Source organism: Thamnophis sirtalis, unplaced genomic scaffold, assembly GCF_051295495.1.
Source record: "Thamnophis sirtalis isolate CommonGarterSnake01/CBP01778 unplaced genomic scaffold, rThaSir2_p1.2 scaffold_13, whole genome shotgun sequence".
Taxonomy (NCBI): Eukaryota; Metazoa; Chordata; class Lepidosauria; order Squamata; family Natricidae; genus Thamnophis; species Thamnophis sirtalis.
In genome coordinates, this window is record NW_028261393.1 from 36228771 (window position 1) to 36256617 (window position 27847).

At 43.4% G+C, this 27847-nt stretch overlaps 1 protein-coding gene across 2 annotated transcripts; it reads right to left on the minus strand.

The window, feature by feature from the left end:
• Positions 1-289: 289 nt before the first annotated feature.
• On the minus strand, positions 290-27709 carry EDA2R (ectodysplasin A2 receptor). Of its 2 annotated transcripts, XM_087727215.1 has the most exons (8): positions 27631-27709; positions 21915-21999; positions 18098-18214; positions 17030-17208; positions 8870-8955; positions 6964-7122; positions 4812-4952; positions 290-2120 (listed from the first exon to the last, which is right to left on the minus strand). In XM_087727215.1, exons 2-8 carry the CDS (start codon positions 21960-21962, stop codon positions 1633-1635), a joined length of 1218 nt encoding a protein of 405 aa, XP_087583341.1. In that variant the 5' UTR covers positions 21963-21999; positions 27631-27709; the 3' UTR covers positions 290-1632. The 2 variants fall into 2 exon arrangements, with proteins under 2 accessions (XP_087583341.1, XP_087583340.1); XM_087727214.1 differs by lacking the exon at positions 27631-27709 and having other exon boundaries at positions 21915-22284.
• Between the last annotated feature and the right edge of the window lie 138 nt (positions 27710-27847).

The following is a 27847-nucleotide window of genomic DNA, read 5'->3' on the forward strand; positions in this document are numbered from 1 at the left end:
GCTCCCAGACCCCCCCCCATGTCCCCCACCGCCAGCAGCACAATAGCCTTGCTTTCAATGTGCACAAGACACGAAGAAGGAATTTGAGTGTTTCAAAAGGTGGCAGTGCCAGAGGGGGTAGGGGGAGTGCTTAGGAAGTATACAAAAAGCAAAGGTGCAAAACTGAATAATTTTTTCCCTTCCCAGCCAGCAAGCACAGTCCTGGTCACACAGACTAGTACAAGCAGCAGACTTATAAGTCCAAATTAGGGTTATTAAGTGAGGACTACCTCTGTTTATACAAGGAACTGAATTCTGGAAGGTGGATTGTCAGATACCTCCCTGAGATGACAAAATCATAGCTGAGAAGGCATTTCAGAAGGGCTTTTGATCATGCAAAGGCAAGGAAGGAACACTGAATGAATGGCATCGCTACAAGTACAGATAAGCCAGGCATGATGTGACTCCTTTAGAATCAATGAAAAATACATAATGAAAAAATACACACCACTCAGAACTTCTGAATTTTTTAAAATAAAAAAATAGCCCTAATCAGCCAAGGCCTTCCTCTGCAACCATTTTGTAATTTAAAAAAAAATCAATTTCATGCAGTACCTACAATTCTGCTCAAAGAGGAAATAAACAAGTGTGGCCAGAGCCCTTCCCCTTATATTTGCTGAAGAGCTCAGAAGCTCTGAATGATCAAGGCATACTTTGTTGAAATTATGACCAGTGTCCAGAGGAAAAAGAACACCTCAAATCCACAGCAATGTAAGATAATTTTTCAGGGTTCATTGGAGCATTGTAACTTCCCTCCATGCCCTGAAAATAAATTACATTTTTAACCATCGACAAAGAAACCTACTTAAGTTCCAGGATTTTCAAGTACTGTACAGTAACTCCATCATGAGCTGGAGCTACATATTTCAAGCAGCTGAATGGGACAAATCAGGAGACAGACATGGACACAGTGCTCAGAAGTTCTCCTCTGACTCCAGAACCTTCTTGCGAAGATGAGCAGAAGGTGAATTTCACGGAGAAATCAAGCAGACACGTGATAGTCCAGGTCTCTCTTGGATTTCCTTTCTCCCACAATCTGCAAGTAAACTCTTTTTGCTCTCTCTTTTAAGATTTTCCTCTAAGAGAGAAGGAGACAAGGTCTTGTTCAGCTGAAGCCACTTGACTCCCAGCAGACCCTGGGTAGGCTTCTTCAGCTGTTACAAGTGTTCTCATGAATGAGTAGAAAACATCCTAGAGTTGGATATTATGGCTTGAAGTCCCAATAAATTAGTCATAAAGCAAAAAAGGCATCAAAATGCTAAACCTTCTGCAGAGCTTCCTTCCAAAACTGGCCTGGAAAGTCAATAAACTTTTGCAACCTTGACGTCTGGCTCAGTGCCAGCCTTCTGGATCCATCAATGGAGACAGGACAACCTTTCCAGTTTGGGGTGAGGCTGGATGGCATGAAAGAAGAGACAGCCTGACCATGCCACAGAATCCCCTCTGGAAGGCAGGGTCTCTTTAGCTCGACCAATGTCGCCAGTGCCACAACAGCCATGTGAAGGATAACAATGGCTGAAGTGTACAAACGAGAGGAGAAATTGTAAATATTCACAGTGGCGGCTGCTCCAGAGAAACATGGCTAGAGGAACTTCACAGGGGCTCCCCACTTTCAAGGGTCTGGTTTTGGAAGGAGGAATGCAAGACTGAAGCCGCTTCCGGAGAGAGCCCAGCGGGGGCTGCTGCACAGGCAGACCATGGAAGCCCTTCAGGGGTCGGCTTCTGTTTCCCTGGGATTCCCATCTCGGCCGTCCCCTTCCCGGCCCAGGCAGAGAAGGCCTGCAGATCCAGCTCCGTGCATTCCACCGGGGCGTGAGGCCAGCAATGCTGAGATTCCCTGGCGCAGGAGGACGGCTGGCCTGAGACCTCAGGACCACTGTTGCGCTCCTCTCTGCTATCAGAGAAGCCTCTGTGGAGCCCAGAAGTCCCTATCAGGGGCTGCGTCTCCAAGGGGCTCCTGATTTGGGGGGTCTTGGAAGTGACTGTCGCCGGCTTGGACCAATCTGTATCAGACTGTGGATGTGGGAGGAGGGATCCAGAAACATCTACCCCTGGGATGAACCGAAGAGCTCTGACAGTGCCTGAAATCAGAAAAACCCAGTTAAGATCACCCCTTTCTCCAACCCATTCAGAGGAAGATGGAAAGTGCTATAACCGCTCAGGGAAAGGGAAGGCCACAGCCACCGAAGGCAGCCCTTTGGATTTGAAAGCAAGAAAGCAGCCACGTCTTTCCTGGGATGGTGCAACTGTCCCCTCCCCCCACTCCCCAGCACCTCTTTGGCCTCCATCTTCAAAGTGCTACATGGCCCTAAACCTTGCAAAAAGAAAAAAGGTCAGTTTCGACTGAAAATTGAAATTGATAAAAAAAAATATTGGAAAATAAAATCACAAATGTTTGGGCAGGCAATTGTAAGGCAGCCTGAAATCAACACGTCCTTCATTTTTATTTCACAGCCTTCATTGTTGATATGGCAATGGCTCCTGATGTAAGTCACCCGGTGTCATCGGATATGAGATGGGTAGCAAATACCGTATTTTTCAGAGTATAAGATGCACCACCCCCCCAAAAGGTGAGTGAACATTTAGGTGTGTCTTATAGACCGAATAGGTGTGTGTGTGTATGTGTGTTTGGCCTCCTGAACCCTCTGCATGTCATGTTTTCGCCCTCCCCGGCCCCCAGAAACACTCTGTAGGCCAAAAACATGTGTGTTTTTGGTGAAAACGGGCCACATGGAGCACTGCAGAGTGCTTCTTGGGGCTGGGGAAGACAAAAATGTGATGCATGGAGGCCAAAAACTATTTTTTTCTTGTTTTCCTCCTGTATTATTTAGATGTGTCTTATAGTCCGGGGGTCTTATAATCCAAAAAATATGATACATTTTAGGATAAATAAATAAATACCAAACAGGAGGGGGGAAAGGCCTCTTTCATCAGGCCGGAAGCCCACCTGAGCATCCTTCTGCTGGATACCTTCCTCTCTCAGGGTCAGCAAGACCCAATTCCATCTAAGAGGCTTCCAGAAGGCCAGATGAGAGCCAAAGGCTCTGGAAAGGAGGCTGGGAAACCCTCAGGAGGCCCAGCGCTTCCCACCAGCATTGAACTCTTTGTTCCCCCTTAACAAGTAACACAGCTAGCCCCCGACTTATGACAATTGAGCCCAACATTTCTGCTGTTAAATGAGACATTTGTTAACTACGTTTTGCTCCATGTTACGACCTTTCTTGCCACAGTTGTTAAGTGAATCACTACAGTTGATAAGTTAGTAGCCCAACTGTTAAGTGAATTGGGTTTCCCTGTTGACTTTGCTAGTCAGAAGGTCACAAAAGGGACACACACACACACACACAGGCCTCTGCAACCATCATAAATATGAATCAGTTGCCAAGCATCAGTTGCCAGTATCGGCTGGCAACTACAAGGAGGAGGGCCTTCTCAGTAGTCGCCCCGACCCTTTGGAACTAACTCCCCGTGGAGATTCGTGCCCTCACCACCGTCCAGGCCTTCCGCACAGCCTTGAAGAACTGGCTAGCCCGTCAGGCCTGGGGATGAAGATAGTTGCCCCTCCCGAATGATGAATGCATGTTGGTTACTGTTTTTATTATATGTGTCTTTGTTATTGTCTGTATTTCCCCTTCCCCGATTTTATGTGAGCCGCCCTGAGTCCCCTCAGGGAAAAGGGCGGCCTACAAATGTCAATAAAATCACTAAATAAAAAAAAAAATCACTAAGCATCCAAATTATGATCCTGTGACGCCACAAAGGTCGTAAGCATGAAAAACGGTCCTAAATCACATTTTCCAGTGCCGTTGTAACTTTAAACAGTCAGTAAATGAACTGTTTTAAGTCGAGGACTGCCCGTAATGTGCAATTTTACACCTAATTAAGCTGAATCATAAAATACAAAATATTCTGCACACAAGGTGTGAACATGCTTGTCTTGTCTTCCATCCCTGCCTGTCTGCAGACGTCTTGGCAAGTCTGGGCAAATGACGGTTTTGAGCCTCTTTATACAATACAATAGCAGAGTTGGAAGGGACCTTGGAGGTCTTCTAGCTCAACCCCCTGCCTAGGCAGGAAACCCTATACCACTTCAGACAAATGGCTATCCAACATCTTCTTAAAGACTTCCAGTGTTGAGGCATTTGCAACTTCTGGAGGCAACTTGTTCCACTGATTAATTGTCCTCACTGTTGGGAAGTTTCTCCTTAATTCCAGATTGCTTCTCTCCTTGATTAGTTTCCACCCATTGCTTCTTGTCCTGCCCTCAGGGGCTTTGGAGAATAGCTTGACTCCCTCTTCTTTGGAGCAGCCTCTGAGATATTGGAAGACTGCTATCATGTCTCCCCTAGTCCTTATTTTCATTAAACTAGACATGCCTAATTCCTGCAATCGTTCTTCATGTGTTTTAGTCTCCAGTCCCCTAATCTTCTTTGTTGCTCTTCTCTGCACTCTTTCTAGAGTCTTTTGTAGATCAATGCATTAATCCCCCCTCCCCCCACCTCACTTATGGAATTGAAATTTCAATTCCAAGCATGGGAAGTGCCTTCTGGAAATGTGCATGTTCCTTTCTTCCCACAAGTGAAGGAGCATCAGGCTTCTAAGCAAAGTGCTGCACTACTCATTCACAAGTCTCACAGAACATCTTCTCAAGGTTCATGGGGGCTACTGTGTACATCTCTAGCTCAGAGCATGGTAAACATGTAAGAAAGAGGCTCTGAATGGACACAGGCTCCATCTTGGTTACTCTATGAAAACCCACTGGAGAAATTCACCTTCTGGGGGTCTGTAGGAAGACCTGAAGTTCCTGATGTTCAAGGAGCAAGCATCTGGCAGCCGTTCATGGAAACCAGTTGGCCCAGCAGATGCCCGAAATGTCACTCTCTGACCAGAGACATTCTGACTTCTCAAAAACACTTTGGAAACATGCAAACAAAAAGGAGAAGCAGGAGTTGACACACCTTGCAAGAAAGTCTTTTTCAGTTTCTCTCCTGCTGACAGAAAACGTTTGATTGCTCCAATTGGCATGGATTCTCCAGAACTGGATTCAAAGGCAGCCCTCAGGAAGAGGGACTATGGGAGAAGAGGCCTTGCCATTTCTCCCTTACCTCGGCTACTCTAGTCAGCATCTGTTATCAGGCAACACTGGGACAGAACTTCCAAAGTTTCTGGGCTGCCTCATTTCACCAGTTCAGCTCTCCGCAAGACTTTCTCTAAGCTGGACAATTAGAGCCCAATCATTCCATCCTACCAATAATTTTAAACCCAGCATGTAAACCCAGATTCAACACTGACCCTGCTTAGTTTGCAGATTTTAAGGTTGGTTGTCCCCAATGGTGGGTTGCCAATTTTTTATTACCAGTTCGGGCGCCCTTGCACACACACTCGGATGTGTATGCAACACTTCTGCACATGCGCCGAAGCGTCCAGGCAAGTGGGCGGAGCCTCCCACCATTGCTACTACTGGTTTGGGCGGTCTGGGCCGAACTGGGAGCAACCCACCTTTGGTGGTCCTCCATCTCAGGTGATCAGTGATACATCTGTCAATCTTTGCACTAAGCTTATATAATTGTTCAGCACAGGGTAACTGCCCTACATGAGGGAATGGCCCATCTGCCCATCCCTTATTTCAGCAAATTCCATACAAATGTCACCCACAGTGAGTCATGAAGGTCTGGAATTGGCCTTGGTCTTCTCCAAACCTCTCTGCTAGCCCCCAGGGGAACACAGAAATACTGGCTCTGCTGCAGGTGACTGCAGCTGAGGTAAATTCTGTCCCAACTGTTGGGTTTGTTGCATTAAGGAATTCTCCATGTTCTTTCTACATCTGCCTGTTGTTGGTGTAGCAACAATCCTGCAGGAAGGTCTTCAGTGCTAGACTTGAGTGTCAGAGGCCATCTTGATCAACAAATGGGAGATTTTCAGCTTCTCGATTTAGCATCACAATTAAGCTCAATTGCTAAGCAAGGCTGTTGTTAAGTGAATTTTGCCCCATTTTACCTTTTTTGACACAGTTATTAAGTGAATCATTGCAGTTGTTAAGTAATCAAGTGGCTGTTAAGTCCCGCCCCCCCATGACTTTGCTTATTGGAAACCAGGTGGGAAGGTTGCAAATCCCAAATAAAACAACACAGTTGGAAGGGACCTTGAAGGTCATCTAGTCCAACCCCCTGCTTAGGCAGGAACCCTACACCACTTCAGACAAATGGATATCCAATCTCTTCTTGAAAACTTTCAGTGTTGGAACATTCACAACTTCTGGAGGCAAGTTATTCCACTGATTAATTGTCCTAACTGTCAGGAAATTTATCCTTAATTCCAGATTGCTTCTCTCCTTGATTAGTTTCCACCCATTGCTTCTTTTCCTATCCTCAGGTGCTTTGGAGAATAGATTGACTTCCTCTTCTTTGGGGCAGCCCCTGAGATATTGGAAGACTGCTATCATGTTTCCCCTAGTCCTTCTTTTCATTAGACATACCCAGTTCCTGCAACCGTTCTTCATGTTTTAGTCTCCAGTCCCCTAATCATCTCTGTTTCTCTACAACCGTCATAAATGCCTGCCAATTGCTAAGCGTTCGAATTCTGATCATGTGACCATGGGGATGCTACAACGGTTGAGGCTGTGGGACCAAACATAGGTCACTTTTTCAGTGCCACTGTCACTAAACGAATGGGGTAAGCACTACCTGTACGAGATTTGCAAAATTAGTAGACCAGAGTTTTTGTTGAGGCTGGTTATCAGGAATCTGCCAGTCTGTTTTATCCAGTATCTCCTCCCCTTTTTATATACCACTGAATCATCTGCCTGACCTGCTTCCAAATATAATTTAGAGAGAGGGGGAGGAGGGAGGGAGGGAGGGAGAGGGAACCTATTTCCCTTAGCAAGAGTGGAGAAAGGAGGAGAAACTGCAGGCAGGACTCACTCACCATGTTGGCACTGGCTCTTCCAGAATTGCTGGCAGTAGAGGATGGTGACCGTCAGGAGGACTAGCGCCAAGATTGCCAGGGCACTGCTTGTGAGCACCACCAGAGCTGGGTCTTGGGCAGAATCTGTGGAACTTTCTTCTAAGCCAATTCTAGAAAGGCCTACCAAGATCAAAAACATCACTCAAAGCAGGAAGGCTGTTACGTATAAGCTGGGTTGACAAAATTAGAAAGTAGGAGGAGATAAGCCGCCTGGAAAAGCCAAAGGAAATCATCACAACCATTAAAAAATGAAAGAATATTTTGGACATGGGATGCAACACCCAGAAAAATACGGCATCCTTCACTTAATTCTCCGGGGAAAGATTGAAGGCAAAGGAGGTCCAGGCAGAAGAAGAACATCATGGCTTCAAAATCTAAGGGTTTGGACAAAACTCAACAGCACTTTTTCGTGCAGTTGTTGATAAAAATAGGATTGCCAATGTCCGATGATGGATATGGCACAACAAGAAGAAGAAAGCGGGAAGGAACAGGTTCCCGTCTTCTATTTGGCGGGCAACAAATCCCAGTTGGGAACCTGCCTTTGGCTACACAGGACCTATGCGTGCTCCGTAATGCAGAATGGAACATTTCCATTTCCCAAGTGCAAAATGAGCTTTGCTACTAGCCCAACTGGATGTTCCAATTTCCCAGTAATTAGCAACCACAGAAGTTCCCTCTTCCTATCTCTCTGACCCGGGGGAAGGGGGGGAAGGGGGGATGCTTTGCTCTTGTGAATGCACAGCTACTAAAAACCTTCAGTCCTTCCTACTTAGAGGACAGCGTCAAGTGAGACGTAGCCTTCCTTGTAGTTGAATATATTGAAAATGAAAAATAAATAAAAGCATTTTCAGCAGGGCAATGCAGATTCCATTCAGAAAAGAAAATGTGTGCTTTGAACCTGAAATCACCACTGCAGAACCTCTTAAGGAATAGATCTTTCTAGCCCTCTTGATTGAAACAACATCTTAACATGTCACTAGGTCTCAAGAGTTTTATAGGCCAAGAAGTCAGGTAGCTTTGGCTGGGTTTTCTTCCTATGGACCAGGAGTCAGCACTGTCAGTTCTGCAGGGTTTCCACATATCTCACATGGCTAACAGGAGCAGAGCATTATTGAAAACAAAGCAGAACATATAATTTACCCCTCATGCATCCAGAGACACAACTAATAAACACCAGTGGTTATCGGTTTGCTCTCCACCCCATATGCCAATGCACCATTTGCAGAATCAAACTTCCCTGATATGCAATTTCATACATGGAGGCCAGGAGTGTAATGGCTCAGCACTTAAAAATGCTGAGCTTGTCAGTTGGAAAGCTGACAGTCTGGGTTCGAGACCCAAGAGCCATGTGATGTGGCGAGCTCCTGTTCCTTGCTCCAGGTCCTGCTCATCTAGCAATTTGAAAGCATGCAAACATGAGTAGATAAATAGGTACCATTTCGGTGTGAAGATAACAATGTTCTGAGCGCCTTGCCGTATAGTCATGCTGGCCACATGACCACAGAAGTGTCCTTGGACAACACTGGCTCCCTTGGCTAAGAAATGGTGATGAGCACCGGACCTTAGCATTGGATAGGACTGGACAGGGGAATCCTTTACCTTTACTTCTATGTAGGCAGGGAGCCCAAATATTCAGCAAGCCTCAATCTTACTTGCAGTGTAGAACAGGGCTCTCCAAACTTGACAACTTACAGATTTGTGGATTTCACTCCCAGAATTCCTCAGCCAGCCATGAAATTCAGGGAGTTGAAGTCCACAAGTCTTAAACATTGCCAAGTTTGGGGACCCTGGTGTAGAACCCCATCAGGAGGACGCATCTGAAGCATAATGAGGACAAGGAGCTCCTAGAAGCCTAGTTAGTACATACACTGTGGTTCTGAGGATGGGGTCTGCTTTGTGCAGGGCACACATTCAAGGTCCTGGAATCCACCAATCTGAGTTTTACTGTAGAAGCTATAAAGAGAAAGAAAAATGGGCCAATGTTTAATATGGAGGAGATGCAGAGGGCTACTTACCATCAGAGCATGGGCAGAGGGCACCAGAGGCTTCCCAAAGACTGCAAAACCCATTACTCTCAGTTAGCTACTTTCGCACCCAGTTCCTTGCTCCCCTGCTCCCGAGGACCAATTCATACACCAAAATCATTTCCAGCGCACTGAATATGTAATCACGAGAACAGTTCCTAATCCGTAACAAATTCAACAAAATCAATCCATCAATCCAATTCATATTTAATGTACCTTAGAGCAGCTCAAAGTGAACTGAATTAGCAGGGAGGCACCCAGATCATAGTGCAGAGGAAATAGGTGAATTATTGGCTTCCTTCCTGCTCCCAGGTTCATCTGCTTTTCCTGAGCTCTACCAATCCTCAGGATGCCAATGTTACTCTTTGGTGCAAGGATCTTAGGCATGTGGAAAAGCAGGGTTATGAGCAGCCCACCTAGTGAAGTAACCACTTTCTGAAAATAGCATGGATTCCATGATTTGATTAAAGAACTAAATAGGTTGCCTCTCCACAGTAGGGACAGAATCAAACGGTGTGTGGGAATCGGCAAGACATCTAAATGACCCGATCTTCCCAAAACAAAGAATAGCTTTCTTCAGAGCCAGATTTAACATTCTCCCCTCAGCACTCCTCCAGGGCAGGTATAAGAGAACAACAATAGCAGAACGGGTATGTATATGTGGCAAAGGAGAAGTCGAAGGTATCTCACATGTTTGATTGCACTGTGAGTTATACAGAGTTTGTAGGTCAGCATATATTCTCCCCTTACTAGAGAGATTGCCAGGGAGGGCAGACAATTTTTATGTAGGCTTTCTCCTCCAGGACTCAAATCCTTCTACCACCCATGCAGTGGCAAATTTCTGTGTTGCTGCCAGGTCCACAAGAAAAGAAAATTGGTTGCAGAATTATAGCTGTCAACTTGTCCCAATTATTTGGAGTTATCTCTTAACAATTTTTGAACCATAATATTTACTCCCATACCGGTTGGCTTTTCACCCACGTAAACCAGGGAGTGACCCTAACAGTTTGAGAACATGTATTTTCTTAATAGGGATGTTATTATCCACTATTAATGTCAGTACTATTTTTTTTAATTTATTGTAAAAAGTGATGCCTATTGCTGGTTTATGACCGCAATAAAGATATATTCTTCTATTCTTCTTGTTTTTCCACCACAGAAAAACAAAAAAACAAATTCTGGTTCTGATTGGGCTGAGAGAGAGTGGGTGGCTCAACATCCATCAGGAAGTTGCACAGGCTGAACTCGAACCTGAGTCTCCCCTGAGTCAGTCTAGTTTCTCAGAGAGAAAGAATAGTAATAGTGCTACACGTAGGGACCCCTCAATCCCTGCTGGGCAGGAGACGTTCCTCTGAGGGAAGGACACCAGCAGGAGAGCCAAGGGTATCCATTCCCCACTAGAGCACCCAATTGTGAAGATGATTCCAGAGACTGGAGGCAAACGGGACAATGCCAAGCATTCCTTTTCAATCACAAGGGAGAAGACATTGATAAACCACGCCAAGAAAAGTTTGCTAAGAAAATCATATGGTTAAATGATATAAAGTGATCAACAATATTGTGCCAGGCCCTCATATCAGGAGGCCCTCAACATGTTACTGAAAATAAGCTAAGGAGCCTTCGGAGTAATGGTCAAATTATTATTGTTGTTGTTGTTGTTGTTGTACAATTGTATCACAGCGGCCAGTTGTTTCGCCGGATTTGGCATTGGTTACTAGTCGGGCCCCACCCAAATTATTATTATTATTATTATTATTGTTGTTGTTGTTGTTGTTGTTATTTCAATTTTTAAGTCCTTGTATTTTGCGATTTTTTTCATGTTCCTTCTCGGCGACCCTGCTATCACCTGGTATTGCGATGTCTATGATTGTGACCTAATTTTTTCAACCAGTGTGATGTCTGGTGCATTATGCCCCAGTATTTTGTCCGTTTGTATACGGAAATCCCACAAGATCTTGACCATCTGATTTTCGGTGACTTTTTCAGGCTGATGTTCCCACCAGTTTGTTGCTGTTTTAATATTATAATTTTTGCACAAATTCCAATGGATTATTTGTGCTACTGAATTGTGCCGCAATTTATAATCAGTCTGCGCGATTTTTTTACAGCAGCTGAGTATGTGATCAAAATCATTATTATTATTATTATTATTATTATTATTATTATTATTATTATTATATTAATCTTTGGTGAGATTCACAGCCTTTGGGGCTGGTTGGTAGCTCAACAGCTCGAGTTCTGACCAAGGACCTAGGAACTGTTAAGGTAACGTCGGAGGATATAAGCTGTTCCAAGTAGGCTGGTTTTTTGTAGAATCAGAATGTTCAAGTCTGATAAATTTAAAATTTCCAAATATCAAGGTAGCCCTTTAGGTATTGCTCCAAGGGCTCCAATTACAATCGGGACAACACACGATTTCTTTTTCCACAGTCGCTCAACTTCAATTTGCAAGTCCCGGTACTTTGTCATTTTTTCTTGCTGTTTATCTTCAATTCGTGCATCTCCAGGTATTGCAATGTCAATGAACCATACTTTTTTCTTTCCAACTATTGTTATGCCAGGTGTGTTGTGGGACAAGTGCCTGTCAGTCTGAATTCTGAAGTCCCACAAGATCTTGACTTTCTCATTTCTAAAATATTGGAAGCAGATAACATCTTGAATGGAAAAGTCAAAGAGTCAACGCAAAAGGAGTACATCAGGAGGGTCCGCAAAATATTAAAATCAAAGCTGAATGCTGGAAACATAATAAAAGCCATTAATACATGGGCAGTTCCAGTGATACGCTACTCAGCTGGAATCATCAACTGGACTCTGGCTTAACTGGAAACCACGCAAACTTTTGAATATGTAGCAATAGTTAGCAATAGTTAGGCTTATATACCGCTTCATAGGGCTTTCAGCCCTCTCTAAGCGGTTTACAGAGTCAGCATATTGCCCCCAACAACAATCTGGGTCCTCATTTTACCTACCTCGGAAGGATGGAAGGCTGAGTCAACCTTGAGCCTGGTGGGATTTGAACAGCCAAACTGCTGAACTGCAGTGCTGCATTTAACCACTGCGCCACCTCGGCTCTTGTACCACACTTTACATCCACGAAGTGACATCGACATGTTGTACCTGCCAAGAAAAATAGGGGGCAGGGAGCTATTGCAAATCCATCAAACTGTAGAAGAAGAAAAATGAAGTTTGAATGATTATGTGGACCAAAGTACAGAAAAATTGCTGCAGGCTGTGAAAACGGAGAACAACATAAAAACAACAGAAACAAAGGCAGAATATAAGGAAAAACAGCTGGATGACAGATTAAATAGATGGAAACTCAAAGCTTTGCATGGAGAGCACTAGAAAAACATTGAAGGAAAATATGATGACAACTTGACATGGACATGGCTTAAAATGGGAAGTATCAAGAAAGAAACGGAAGGTTTAATATTGGCTGCTCAAGAACAAGCACTACAAACTAATGCCATGAAAGCGAAGATACAAAAATCCACTACAACCCAAACTGCTGACTTTGCAATAACAAAGTCAAAACTGTTTCATGTTTAATATGTGAATGCAGCAAAATTGCAACTGATTACAAAGCTAGACATGACCAAGTTGCTAAATTAATCCACTGGTCATTATGTAAAAAATATGATTTACCTGTATCCAGAAAGTCATGGGAACATAAAGTGGAAAAAGTTATCAAAAATGAGAAGGTGAAGATCTTGTGGAACTTTCGAATACAAACAGATTGTCATTTGGAGCACAACACACCAGTTATCACAGTTGTAGAGGACCAAAATGTACAGTTTAGTGATATCGCTGTTCCTGGAGATGCCAGAGTCGAAGAAAAAGAACTAGAAAAAATAATGAAATATTGTGACCTGGCCATTGAAACTACACGGCTATGGATGGAACAGTGATACCCATTGTCATCAGGGCACTTGGCACCATGCCCAAGAATTTTACAAGATACATCCACAAATTGCAGCTTCCTGCAATAACACCAGCAGAACTGCAAAAAACTGTGCTACTCGGAACATCTTATATTTTAAGAAGGTACTTGGTTGATACCTAGGAGCTGGACTAGGGAAGAAAACATCTCTATTATGAAAGCTTACTATCAGTCTGAGCCAGCAAAACATGGATTTCAAAAATGAATGTATCAGATTTGGAAGATGAACCACACGGACTGTGATATCAGTAAGCAAAGGCTAATGGACCAACGATGTGTAATTCTAAGCCACAAATTTTTCACTACAGCAGAATTAATAGGAATTGAAGAGAAAGCACCTAATAGTCTGAGTATACCAACAAAGAAGAGTAACATCAAGAATGATTTGCAGACTCAAAAGCAAACTGAGGAAGAAAGGGAGGAAGAGGATGTTGAAATGGATGAAGATAAAGAATAAGGAAGCACTGAAGAACAAACACCAACAGATATTGCTCAATTAGCTGAGAAAATAAAGCATTAAATGGAAGATGCTGAAAGAACACGTTTGCCAAAGCTGAACCAAGTGAACCAGAAAGAATTGAGAAAGGTACTAAAAAAGGTCAATGAGGCTGTGCAAACCATTCAAACCACCACATTAGTTGAAACAAACCAGCTGATGTATGCAGCTGCTTTCATAACCACCAAAGAATTGGGTTTGAAAATACAAAATTACTAAAGAGGCAAGAAGATGAAGCCTAAATGGAAAATTTGGTTGGAATTGAAAATCAAAAAATTTCATGGAGACTTGAGCAACTTGAAGAACCTAAGGCAAGATCAGCTAAAGAACAAGCTGGTCAAAGCAGCCTGGAAACAAGATACGACTTGGAGAATAAAGAGATTGTGATAGTAATTGAAGAGCTGATGCAGAGGATTGTTGCCGTTGCTGAAAAGATTAAAAGATATGAAAACCAAGTAACTCAATTCAAGGAAAACTCACAGTTCAGAGCAAATCAGCATCAGTTTTATAAGAGCTTAGAAAGTGGAGATGGAATAACTACAAATGAAAAGAGAAAGTTCTGAAATTCTGGAAGAATTTGTGGGAAAACAACAAGAAGCACAACAGAAATGCAAACTTGATCAAACAGATTGAGGATTCTATTAAAGTGCATAAAATGGAAGATGTGAAAATAACAAAAGAAATGGTGCAAAGACAGTCAAGAAAAGTGAAGAACTGGAGTGCACCTGGACCAGATGAGTTACATGGCTTCTGGTTAAAGGCACTTACAAGTGTGCACAAAAGATTGGCAGCTCAAATGAACCAGATCATAAATATACCTGAAAATTATGAATGGATGACAATTGGAAGGACATTTTTGATTCAAAAAGATAAAGAAAAAGGAAAGGATCCTGGAAATTATTGGAAAGAAATAACTTGCTTCCTGTAAAACAGAAAGGATGCTGCAAAAATTCAAGAGGAACAAAGGATCAACTGCTGATTGACAAACTAATCCTAAAGAATTCAAAGAAAAGACAAACCAACCTGTTCATGGCTTGGATAGATTATAAGAAAGAATTTGATTCAGTTCCCATAGCTGGATCAAGAAATGCCTGAAGAACTATGGCATCAACATCAACAAAAATTCATGGAAACTTCAATGAACCTCTGGAAAACGAAGCTTATAGCTAATGAAGAAGTACTGGGTGAAGTTGAAATTAAATGAGGCATTTTCCAGAGCGATTCCCTTTCACCCCTTTTTATACTCTCAATGCTACCACTGACAATCATTTTGAAGAAGATGAACTATGAATACAAACTTGCAAAGAAAGGACTGAAAATTTTGCACTTGGTGTACATGGATGATTTGAAGCTGTTTGGTAAAACAAAAGCTGAACTGAATTTATTAATTGAAAGCACAAAAGAATTTAGCCAAGACATTGGTATGCAGTTTGGAATTGACAAATGTGCAACAATGGCAACCAAAGCAGGCAAGGTCATAGAAGATGATGGAATAGAACTTGAGGATGAAGAAATGAAAAAGGCAGTAAAACCAGAAGAAGGCTACAAGTACTTGGGGATTTTAGAGGCCTCTAACTTAATGCATAATAAAGTCAAGGAATTAACTTCAGCCAAGTACATTTGACAAATTCGCAAGATATTAAAGTCCAAATTGAGTGGAAGAAACATCATAAAAGCCATAAATACCTGGGCTATACCTGTGATTCGATACTCTGCAGGAATAATTGACTGGGCCCAGATGGAGTTGGACAATTTGGACAGAAAAACAAGGAAGCTTATGACAATGAATCATGCTTTGCACCCTAAAAGTGATGTTGACCGATATCAGAGAGAGCAGAGTATAGTTGAGGACTCCTACAAGTAAAACAGACTGTGGAAGAAGAAAAACACAGCTTGAATGATTACATCCAGAAAAGTGAAGAACCCATGATTAAGGAAGTAAATAAAGGAGGCCTTTTAAAGACAACTAAGTCAAAAGCTGAATATAAGAAAGAAGTAATTGAGAAGCGAGCTGAAAATTGGAAAAACAAAACTATGCATAGTCAATACTTGAAAAGTATTGAAGGCAAAGCTGACCAAAAGCTAACTTGGAACTGGTTAAGATCAGGAGCATTGAAAAAAGAAACAGAAGGCTTTATTTTGGCAGGTCAAGAACAAGCCTTAGCCACAAACTGCGTGAAGGCAAAAATTCAACATGTTACCACCAACAGCAAATGTCACTTCTGTAATGAGAAAGATGAGACAGTCGACCACTTGATCAGTGGGTGCAGCAAAATTTCACAAACTGACTACCTACAACGCCATGACCGCGTTGCTAAGATCATTCACTGGAAATTGTGACAAAAGTTTGGATTTGAGTACAGCAAAAAACACTGGGAACATCAGGTTCAGAAGGTTTTAGAGAATGAGAAAGTCAAGATCTTATGGGACTTCAGAATCCAGACTGACAGGCACTTGGCCCACAACACACCTGACATAACAATAGTTGAAAAGAAAAAAGCATGGTTCATTGACATTGCAATACCTGGAGATGCACAAATTGAAGATAAACAGCAAGAAAAAATGACAAAGTACCGGAACATGCAAATTGAAGTTGAGTGACTGTGGAAAAAGAAATCGTGTGTTGTCCCGATTGTAATTGGAGCCCTTGGATCCGGTTGGTCGCCGAACCCGGAAGTAAGTAACTTCCGGGAACGGCGAAGCCCCCCCACGTGCCCGCGCGCGCCCGCACACCCGCGCCCGCTCCTTACCCGGTTTTTATGAATTCTGCGCTTCCACGCATGCGCAGAACGCATACAGCGCCTGTGCGATCCTCCAGGAGCAGCTGGAGCATTGCGCAGACGCTAGTACGCATGTGCGTGCCGTGTGCGTGCGCGAGGACGCCGCGTGCGTGCGCGAGGACGCCGCCGGCCTCGTTCCAACCGAACTGGTTGGAACGGGGCGAGAAACCCACCCCTGCCTTGGAGCAATACCCAAAGGACTACCTCGCTATTTGGAAATTTTAAGTTTATCAGACTTGAACATTCTGATTCTACAAAAAAACCACCCCACTTGGAACAGCTTATATCCTCCGACGTTACTTTAACAGTTCCTAGGTCCATGGTTAGGACTCGAGTTGCTGAGCTACCAAAGGCTGTGAATCTCACCAAAGATTAACCACATAATAATAATAATAATTAAAGCCTCTGGGACATCTGGTTGCTGGATGCTCATCAGGCTAAAAAAAGTTTGGACTCTCAACTGCCAGGAAGATTGTGTACAAATGGGAGCAACTCTACACCCTTGTGAACAGCAATCATGATCACACCAAACATAAGGGGTGTAATATGCTGGGAGATCTCAAACAGCCCAATCCATCTTCCCCTCACAGGGTTTGATTTTCTTGGTGATGGTCTTTGGAATTTTCCTATGACACTCTTAAAAAAGGAATTTTACAGGATAGCTGTAAAATTACTTGAGCACCCTGTAACAATCACAAATGGGACTCTCAATAGCGACCTAGTTCTGCATTTATGGTTAGAGGTCTTGTTTTGATCAAAGGCTCCCTATGGAGCCGGATGGCCTTACCCAGGGAAGCAGCCTCCACAGGTGGCGTCGGAGGTGGCACTGCAGTTGGACTTCTGGGCCCGGTTGATCAGTGCGCAGGAGAGACAGGACTTGCAGCCATGCGGTCCCCAGCTGTCCTTGAACCTCCTGGGCTGGCATGGGGTGCACTCAGCCTCCCTCCCTTCCCCATAGCCACACTCCTGCAAGAGAGACGCATCCCAAGACTGTTACTCTGTCAATGCTTATGAAGAAGGAGGGAGGGAGAGAGGAAAGAAGGGGGAGAGAGAAAGAGGGAGAGAGAGGGAAGGAGAGAGGAAGGGAGGGAGGGGAAGAAAGAGAAAACACACACACAGAGACAGAGACAGACCGAGAGAGAGAGAGAGAGAGAGAAAGAGAGAGAGGGAAGGAGAGAGGAAGGGAGGGGAAGAAAGAGAAGAGAGAGAGATTTTCCGTTTTACAGAGGAAATGCTGTGAATTACTTTGCAGAGGTGACGATCTTCCACCTATTCCAATAAGAGTAATTTAACATCAAAATATGTTTATTATGACAATCCTTCTAGCACTCTCTTCACTGCTGTTTTTTCACCTGGCTAAAAGAAGCTCACCAACACCACCTGCCACTCTTACTGTGTTCTCAGCAAATACAACATCTAAACCATTTTTAAAGCTGAAGAATTTGGGGAGAGGGTAAATGGTCTTTTTTTAGATAAATACAATTATATATATATATATATATATATATATGTATGTATGTATGTATGTATGTATGTATGTATGTATGTATGCATGCATGCATGCATGCATGCATGCATGCATGCATACGGAAAGACCGGACTGTGGCTTTTCCCTCTCTAAAAATGTCAGAGAAAAATGATTAATTCTAAAGTGCATGCCAATTTGCAAAAAGAGAACAAAGCGGAGAAACAGTTTAATTTTGAAAATGCCTGACTGATTTCATCTGAAACAAAATGGCTTGATGTTGAAGTCTACAGTCATAAACTGCTGTGCTAAACCCAAAGAGCTTCCTACGGAGATTCCATTGGGGCGCAAAACGTCTGAGAGGGCACAATAAGCACATCTTCTGGTTACCTTGGACAGTTCGAATCCAGGGCCACACTCCTTGCAGGGGCTGCATTTGCCATGATCGTCCAGGTATTCGCCCTCTCGGCATTCTGCAGGGTTTGCAATGGATTGGGACGCAAGAGCCTGGTGGGGAAAACAGCTAGCATGATGTGGCATCTCACACTCACTAGGAAGGGAGTGTGAGCACCGTCTCCCCAATAACACTTCCACACAACACAAGAGACTGAAAGCAGAATCACTATGTTTTTTAAGGCTTCCATGGCATTCATCCAGAATTCCTGATAAAGTCCAGGAAGCGCACATGGAATTGGATCAGTAAATTCCTCTCAGAGGTAGTTTCCAACGGCTGCTGGCCACCTGGCTTCCAAAAAACCCTAAAGTGATATCACTTCTGAAAGCTGACAGACCACAAGACAGAGTTGAAAGCTATCACCCAATGGCCCTTTTGAGCTCCTGCTTTAAACTCCTGGAAAGATGGATTGTAAACTATCAGGTAATGAGGATTTAATAGCTGCCAGCTGATGTAAGGTTGTAATATGTAATCTGTAAGCTGATACAATGAGGCTGATGCAATGAGGTTGATTCAATGCAGCTATGGTATAGTCCAGTGGTGAAATTCAATTTTTCTTACTAACGGTTCTGTGGGCATGGCTTGGTGGGCGTGATATGGCTTGGTGGGCATGGCAGGGGAAAGATACTGCAAAATCTCCATTCCCATCCCACTCTGGGGCCCGCCAGAGGTGGAATTTTCCAGTTCTCTGAACTACTCAAAATTTCTGCTACCGGTTTTCCAAACTACTCAAAATTTCTGCTACCAGTTCTCCAAAACCTGTCAGAATCTGCTAGATTTCATCCCTCGTATAGCCTCTTTTAAGACTCTGATGGGAGGTCCACACAAGTCTATATATAGGTGTGTCATGTCTCCTTCAATATCCAAGAAAGAAAAACCTCAACTCCATGTTAATAGAGATAAAGTACTTTTACTAGAAATGAAGTGAAAACAGCTAAAAGTAAAGCAAGATCTGAGACAGAAAGGCGGGAACATATATATATATCAAACGTTTACCCAGCATCCTCCCCCCAATTCCCCAACCCATTGTCCAATCTGCAACTCCCTAAGATGTCATGTGGGGTGCATCTTCAAACAGTCTCATCAAGTTGGTATGCAGAACGGTTGGCCTTGACCAAGTCCCAACATCAGCCACCAGCATGTGTAGAAGATGGTGAGAACAAGACTCCTCCAGTACAATATTATTCCCTTCCCTTCCGCTTCCCCTTCCCCTAACCCAATACCATGCTCCCAGCCCCCGTTTCTATGGCAGCCCATAGTAGGCAAGCGTAGCAAAACAGCCATAAGCAAGTAACCAAAACAGAGGCTGACAAGGTGGCTATTAGAGGGCGTTTCTCTCTCTCATCATGTATCTCATTCTCTCCCTGTGTTCAAGCTATGTGGTAAGGGATTTTGTCTGTATATTTCTGTATATATAAACAACTGTTAATTGTCTTAAAGTTCTGTGTGCTGTGTTTTGCTCCCGGGTTTATCTCATAATACTAGTTACGTTGCCAAAACTCTGATATAAACAAAATAGGTTCCATAATAGATGAGCATCTTTCTGTTGGAACAAGCCGGCTTCCCACAAGACTGGAACTCTGTAGATCTTGTGTTAAACTTAACTTATTGAAGCAGGATTCCAATGAGGCCTCAAAATCACAGCCGGATTCATAGACCTAAGGGTAGGATATGACACAGTCTGGAAGGATGGGTTGTTCCATAGAAACTGTGCCATATTATCCCCTGCAAAAATCTTTATCGACTAATTAACAACATGCTGAGTGATAGACCCTCTCAGATAATAATGGGGAACACTAAGATAATTCTATCCTCTGGAAAAAATGAAGTTGCCCCTAAAGGCAGCTTTAAGTCAAAGGAAGGTGGTCCTTGATGGTGGAAGGAGAACCCAGAGCCTCAACCAGCCCAAAGAGAGACCCTCACAGACAAGGGAGGGTCCTGTTCAGAGAGCAGCTGCAGAAATTGGCACCTGAATCTGAAGGATCCACTAGCAGAGCCACTGGATTTGGTAAAGGGATCTCCTCAGGAACAGCCAGATGGGCGTCAAGCCCCCGTTCTGCTTGCTGACCAACAATTGTTGCACTTTTCAAGAGGAACAATATTTGCATCAAGTCTTTCAAGTTGAACGGAATAGAGAAGCTTCACCACCCTTGCATGGCTGCTATGCTAGTGCCTCGCCCGCCGAAGACCACACTGGGGCAAGTTGGCTGAGGTGCTGCCAAGGTGCATTGCCCAACTGTCAGAGTTGGGGCAGTGTGACTATTATTATGAGATAACCCCAAGAGCAAAACACAGTGCACAGCACATAGAGCCTTTATACAATTAATAGTGGTTATATATACATATTGTATTTTTCAGAGTGTAAGGCTCACCTTTTTCCCCACAAAAAGATCGTGAAAATCTGGGTGCATCTTATACACTGAATACAGCATTTTTGCCTCCTGAAACCCCGCCCCCTCGCAAAAATGAACGTGCAGAGAGTTTGGGAGGCCTGCAAAGTGCTCCTGGGAGCTGGGGAGGGCAAAAATGAACAAAAAATGGGCCATGCCCAAAAGATCATTTTTTTGCTTGTTTTTGCCCCCCCCCCTCCAGCCACCAAGAGCACTCAACAAACCTCCTAAAGGCTATGCATGCCCTGTTTTTGCCCCAAAAAACGGTTCTTTTTTTGTGAAAAGTGGGCTGTTTATTGCTAGTTTTGCCCCCCCCCCAACCCCCAGGAACACTTTGCAGGCCTCTCAAACTCTCTGCATGCCCCATTTTTAAAATGAGGCATGCAGAGAGTTTGTGAGGCCTGCAGAGTGCAAACACTTTAAAAAAAAAGATTTACCTCTTCAAAATCTTGGTGCGTCTTATACTCTGAAAAACATATACATGGTAGATAAAATCCCTTACCATTCAGCTACAGACACAAGGAGAGAAATGAGATACATGACGAGAGAGAGAGAGAGAGAGAGAGAGACAGACAGACAGACAGACAGACGCCCTCTAGTGGCCACCTATATATATATAAGCCACAAGGTTGTTCTTCTCCTTATCCAAGATGCAGTACAGCACAGGTTCTAATCCCAGAAAAGGTATGGCTAGCTGATGAGAGCTAAATAGCTTGAAATAGATCTATACTAGTCTCCCTTTATTTATTTATCAGCATAAATACAACACAAATGTAACAAAGGCAACAGTAAAAATATTGGGTTTCTGTCTGGATGGTCTCTTGTGACGAGCCGATGGACAGAGAATGGAAGTAGTAAACTTCCTTCCATATTTGGGCATACCAGGGGTTGTGACTTTAAATGTATACCTATCTTCCCTGGCTCAGCTGATAAGGAGAAGAACCTTGTGGCTTAATGGTTAACACATCTGCCTAAAATGCAATACAGCACAGGTTCTAATCCCAGTAAGGGTATGGCTAGCTGATGAGAGCTAAATAGCTTGAAATAGATCTATACAACACACACACACACACACACACACACCTCATTGCATCAGCCTCATTGTATCAGCCTTACATTGCATCAGCTTACAGTTTACAACTTTACATCAGCTGGCAGCTATTAAATACTCATTATTTAACACCAACCCTCACTCAGGCAGCTGTGGGTGAGTCATCATTATGCAAAGGCCACAGCTTCCTTGCCTGCCTCAAATGTAACTCCCACCAGCAGCATTTGCAGGATAACATCGCTGGGAGCATCACCACTTTGGTTTGCCATAAATCCTACCTTTCCACAGCTTATCTGCAGGCCAGACTCTTACCTGGGTCACGATGATCAGCGTGAGATGCAGCGCAGCTCCTTTCTCCATGTTAAATCGCTCTGTTTGCAACTCTTTGGAACACAAGCTACGCAGAAACAAAAACATAAGTATCTCCCCAAAGCGCTATTTCTTTCCCCTCCAATAAATCTCTTCTGTTTCAAGACAGTGTTTTACTTCCTCAGAAAGGTCCACAGAGTGGTCCTTTCGGGTGGGGGACAGCAGGAAATCCCCAGGCTTCAGGCTGAGCCAAGAAGGGCAGAAGGCAGTAACAACAGCAGAGCTCTTTGGCCCCAAGGTGCAGGGAAGACTCGGTTGGGTGTCCAGAGTCAAGTGTCACTCAAAGGGGACCTTCCCGTTTAATACTGAAGCAACCTGAACAGCAAGGATAAAGTGAGCCTTTCAGAGCAAGTTGGGTGGCAAATAAATTAAATAAAGAAATAAATAATAAAATGGCAACTAGCTCACAGTTTACAGGAGCATGCCTGGCAAAAGATCCATTTGGAGTTGGAAAAGGGGACAGAGAAGGGGAAAACAGAAAAGAAAATATTAAATATACAAGTATATATTCAAGAGCGAGATATAAAGGGGTGGGGAACATAGGATAGATTAGCGAAGGTAAGGGAATAAATGATATTAAATTTTATTTGGGTTTGCGGAAATATCATCTCAAGGAAACATAAAAATGAGATTTGAAAGAGCTCCCCACAACAATAGAAAAAGAAAGGGAGAGAGGAAGCGAGAATGAGAGGAAGATGGGGAAAGAAGAAAGAGGTAAGGAGAGATGGATGGAAAGGAGAAGAAGAGAAGGACAGAAGGTAGGAAGGGGAAGAGGAAGAGTTGGAGCAAGGGAAGGGAAGGAGGAAGGGGAAGGAGAGGAGGAAAGAAGAAAATAGAGAAGGGAGGGAGGGAGAAAAGAAAGGGAAAATAAGGTGGTGTTACAACAGTTGGAAAGGATGGTAAATAAAGCAACCCAAAGGGTATATTATAACCTATTAAATGAAATAACAAATGTATAAGAATGACAAATGTAAAGAAAAATAACAATTATGTGAATGTATATTTACAATGGTATGTAAGAGAATAAAAAATTTAAAAAATGGAAAAAAAAGATCCATTTGGAGTGTGAGGCAGAGTTTCAATGTAATGAAATGCGAAAAGTTCATTCATCTGTCAGATTCTACCTTGAAAAATTACCATTTGTTGAGTTTTGGTGAGGTATCAAAAAAGACTATTCACGATTATCTGAGAAGACTGTCAACTTACAGACTTCTACCTTTTCCAAGGTCTTCATATCGTTCAACAAAAACCACATCTTGCAATAGATTAAATGCAGAACCAAGTATGAGAATCCAACTGTCTTATATTAAGCCAGATATTGAAAATATTTGCAGAAATAACATCACTCTTTTGATTAACCCTTTTATTGTTAAAATACTTTTTTCATGAAATTTTTATATTAATATCTAATAGTTTAATATTATTATTTTTACATTTCAATAATAGTCTACAAATGGGTCCATTGTAATTTTTAGTAAGAAAAATATTGATAAATATAAATCATATAAAGCTTTTGTGAGTCCTCCATCACTTTTAAAAGTGAAAGGGTTCTTTGAAAAAAAAGTTTAAGAAATACTGCCCTAGATTATAGCAGAGGTCTCCAAACTTGGCAACTTGTGGACTTCAATTCCCAGAAGTCCCCAGCCAGCTAATTAAGATGAATGTTTTACTAAAGATGCTGTTTGAGACTCTACCAGTACTTATAACCAATACCCCATTTAAATGATGGCTGATGGACATTTCTAAATTTATATGGTAAGGGAAAACTCCAAGAATTAAATACACATTATTGTAGGATGCTAAGAGGTGGTTTGGGTTTGTCAGATTTGAAATGATACTTTGATGCTTATTGTTTGGTTTAGCTAAAAGAGTTGGATGACTCTTCTAAATAAGAGTTACTTAAGATTTGGATTAAGAATTAAGATTCAGATGGCATGCCTATTCATGGTATGATAAGGTCAAAGTAAATGTTGATTTCAACAACCACTTTCTTTATTGAATTGGAATAAATATAAAGTTAGGTTCTCTGCGAAGCTTTTTTTTTTTAAGAAAAGAAATAGTGGCCAGGCCAAACTGGTGAACTTATGGTCAAATAATATTTTTCAATTATGGTGACTTATTTATAAACTTTAGCAATAATATGTATGTTACCATACAATAGAATTTCCAATTCACTTTTGCAACATGAAATCCATAGCTCTATTATCTAATTTAAATCTTTCTTTCAGTTGGGAACATATAAATCAATGACAAACTCATCCTTCTAATTCCAACTCCTTTTTAGATTTGAGGATAGGAATAGAGCTATGGATTTCATGTTGCAAAAATGAATTGGAAATTCTATTGTATGGTAACATACATATTATTGCTAAAGTTTATAAATTGCTATTGAAATTGAACTTGGAGAATGAGTATGTAAAGCATGGCATGATTCAGTGGGCAGAGTTTTGGATATAATCTACTGCTTGAGCAGTAGGAAAACATGTGGATAAAAGATTTAAAATTTACATAGAATTATAATTTAAAAGAAAATTTCTATATGATAATATAACGATGTTGTTTGTCCATCGTGTTCGAAGAGAACCTTGGCATCTAACAGGTTGTCCATGGTACTAGGTGGCTAGTAAGGCTCATATGGGCACAGAACTTTCTGCCCCATGTTGGGCAGAATATGTGGGCACCATTGTTGCAGCATTTGCAGCTCTGACTTTGTGGCGTGCTCATTTCTTTTGTGGTATGGTTGACATGATATGATAATGTACCGTTGGTATATTAACAGTGGACAAATAAATGGTCAAGAATGTACCGTGTTTTCCCGAAAATACGACCTGTCCTGAAACTAATGCCTTGCCACATTTTTCACGTGGGCAAAAATATAAGCCCACCCCCAAAAATAAACCCCCTGGACAACCCCCCTCCAGCCAGGCAGAGCACCGCTTATCGACCTAGCGGTATCCCGAAGTTGCCAAGCCGCGGGAGCCGGGAGGGGGGGGGAAGGCGCTCACGTTGCTTGCTGCTTTCGGGATACCGCTAGATTGGGGAGTGGTGTTCTGCCTGGCCGAAGGGGGGAGTTGCTGGGTGGCTGCTCCCTTGCGAGAGGCCTCCCGAAGAGCTGGGCACAGCCTCAGGGGCAAAGCAGCCATGAGATGACCATGCTCACAAGCAGCCACCCGGAAAATCCCCTCTCCAGTTGGGCAGAGCGCATTCACTGACTTAGGGGGTATCACTAAGGCGCCAAGCCACATCGCGCTCTGCCCGCCCCCCAGGTCCCACGGCTTGGCACATTTGGGATACCCCCTAGGTCAGTGCATGGAGCTCTGCCCAGCTGGAGAGGGAGGTTGCGCGAGCGCCTGTGCTGCCCCCAGCCTCACAAAGCCCTCGCGCAGCTCTCCCTGGGCACTGCTGCCACCTGCCGCCATACTCCGAGCATAACTTCCTGTTGTGGCCCAGCAGGAGCTGTTGGAGCTGCACTAGACTCCGACAGTGAAGGGCCCTATGAGTCAGCCCTGGAGGATGTGGAGGACCTGGACAGAGTTCCGACTCCGAGCAGGGCGCAGAGAGACTGGTTGGCCACCAGGTGGCACCTGAGCCTTGGATCAGTGGGGAGGAGACAAGGGAGAGTGATCCAGAAACCAACTGTGAGTTGTTCCGGGATGCACGCCGTCGAAGGGTTACTCGGCGTCAAGAACAACTACGTAATTACAGGAGGTAATTACGCTCAGCTAATGGCTCCTCTCCAGACTATAAAAGAGACTGCTTGTGCCACGCCCTTCTTGCAGAAGTCAACACTTTGACTAAAGAAAAACAAACTTGGCAGGCTGGATTGCTGCCAGAGTTTGTCTGAATTGCTGCCAAAGTTTGTCGGCCTTGCTGCCAAGGTCCTCATCTGTTTGTTTACTTGGCTTTCAGCCACAGAGAGTCTGAACTTGTTATTAAAGGACATTCTCATTTAAGCTTGTCTTGGCATTCTTTACTGGATGGAGGAGGGGGTCAGAACAATTTCCAAATTCCAAAACTCTGCTGCCGAGTCTTCCAGCATGTGCTCTTTAAGGTGGGCCGGCTGCTGGAAACTCTCTGTCCGGGAGACTCTCTGTCCGGCACCTGGCGCACCATAGAGAGCACTCCTAGAGCGGCCGATGCTGGAAGACTTGGCAGCCGAGTTTTGGAACAGGCGCTCGCGCAATCCCCCTCTCCAGCTGGGCAGAGCTCCATGTACTGACCTAGGGGGGTATCCCGAATGTGCCAAGCCACGGGAGCTGGGGGGCAGAGCTCCACATGGCTTGGCGCCTTAGTGATACCCCCTAAGTTAGTGAATGGCGCTCTGCCCGGCTGGAGAGGGGATTTGCCGGGCAGCTGCTCGTGAGCGTGGTTACCTCATGGCTGCTTCACCCCTGAGGCTGTGCCCGGCTCTTCGGGAGTCTGCTCGCAAGGGAGCAGCTGAAAACAATGTCCTCCCTGATAACAACCAGCAACCCCAAAACAATGTCCTCCCTGATAATAAGCTCAAGGCTATATTTCGTGGGGCAAAAGAAAATAAGACCCTGTTGTATTTTCAGGGAAACACGGTATGCAATACTTTTTTGTTATATTTTTTTTATTCTATTTAAAAATAGAAGGAGGAAAATGTATGTTAAAATTAAATATGTATATTGAAAAGGAATTATAAATACCATCAACATAAAATGGAGTTTGCTCAGAAGCTGAAATACACCAAGTAAATGAGATTAAGAGTGTGAAGTAGAGCAGAGAGGTAAGGGAAGAAGAGAGGGATAGGAGAGGGTGGTGGTGGAAGAGGAGGAGCGAAAAAAAGGAGTGGAAAGGGGAGAGAGGAGAAGGAGAGAAGAAGGGGAAGTTGAGAAGGATGACAGCGGGAACAAAGGAGGTAGGGAGCCAGAGGAGAGAGGGAGAAGAAAGTGATGGATAAGGTACAAATATGGTGTATGGAGAGCAGAAGAGCCAATAATTGTTTTGGGGAGTTGATGGTAAAATGAATTAATGTAAACATTTAATAATACCATATGCTGTTGACTATGTAATAGTATACATGGGATTATATGTTATGAAAATGAAAAAAATAAATAAAAACTTTATATAAAAAAAGAATGTATACAAGTACTTCAAGCGAATGTTGGAAATGTAAATGTATAAAGGAACTATTTACCATTTATTGTGGACTTTGGATAAAGCAAACAAATAATTGGAGCAGAATTCGCATCTTAATACAGAAGATTCTTAAAGTGTACATAAAGATAAAACCAGGGAGGTTTTTTTTGGACTTAATTGATACACAACCTTAAACAAAGCTAGAACTTTGATAATATATCCTGATAGCAACAAGAATCATTCCCACAATGGATCAAAGCTGCAAAAGTTGATGGTTAAATTGACTTTCCATTAAAGAAAGGAACGCAAATAATCTGATTTTGGGTTTTGACGATTAGATAGGTTTTTGTTATACAAAAGGCGAATACAAACTACAGTATTATGTAAAAGTAAAAAGTTGAGGTTCCTGTCTGTACGTTCCTGTCTTGTTCTACTGAGCCAAAAGGACCCTGAAGTCCATGCTTCCTTTTTCTTTTTCCCCTTACACTTTCCCCTCTTCCCCCTTTTCCTCCCCTATATCAAGCCAGGATTAATGAAGAAAGAGCGAGCCACTCACCGGCCGATCCCCGCCGCCTCAGCCGAATCGAGCCAGAGAAGGCAACGCGCGGCGGCAGCAGCTACAGCAGCTCCGCTTCTCGTCCCGCCAGCAGCAGCCGGCGCGGAGCCAGGGACGTGTTCGGACTTGCCCGCCGTCTCTCGCCCTGCCCAGCCGGGAGGGAGGAAGGGCCGGCTTACACGCCCCTCTCGGCGGGGGTCGCCGGGGAAAGCCAGAG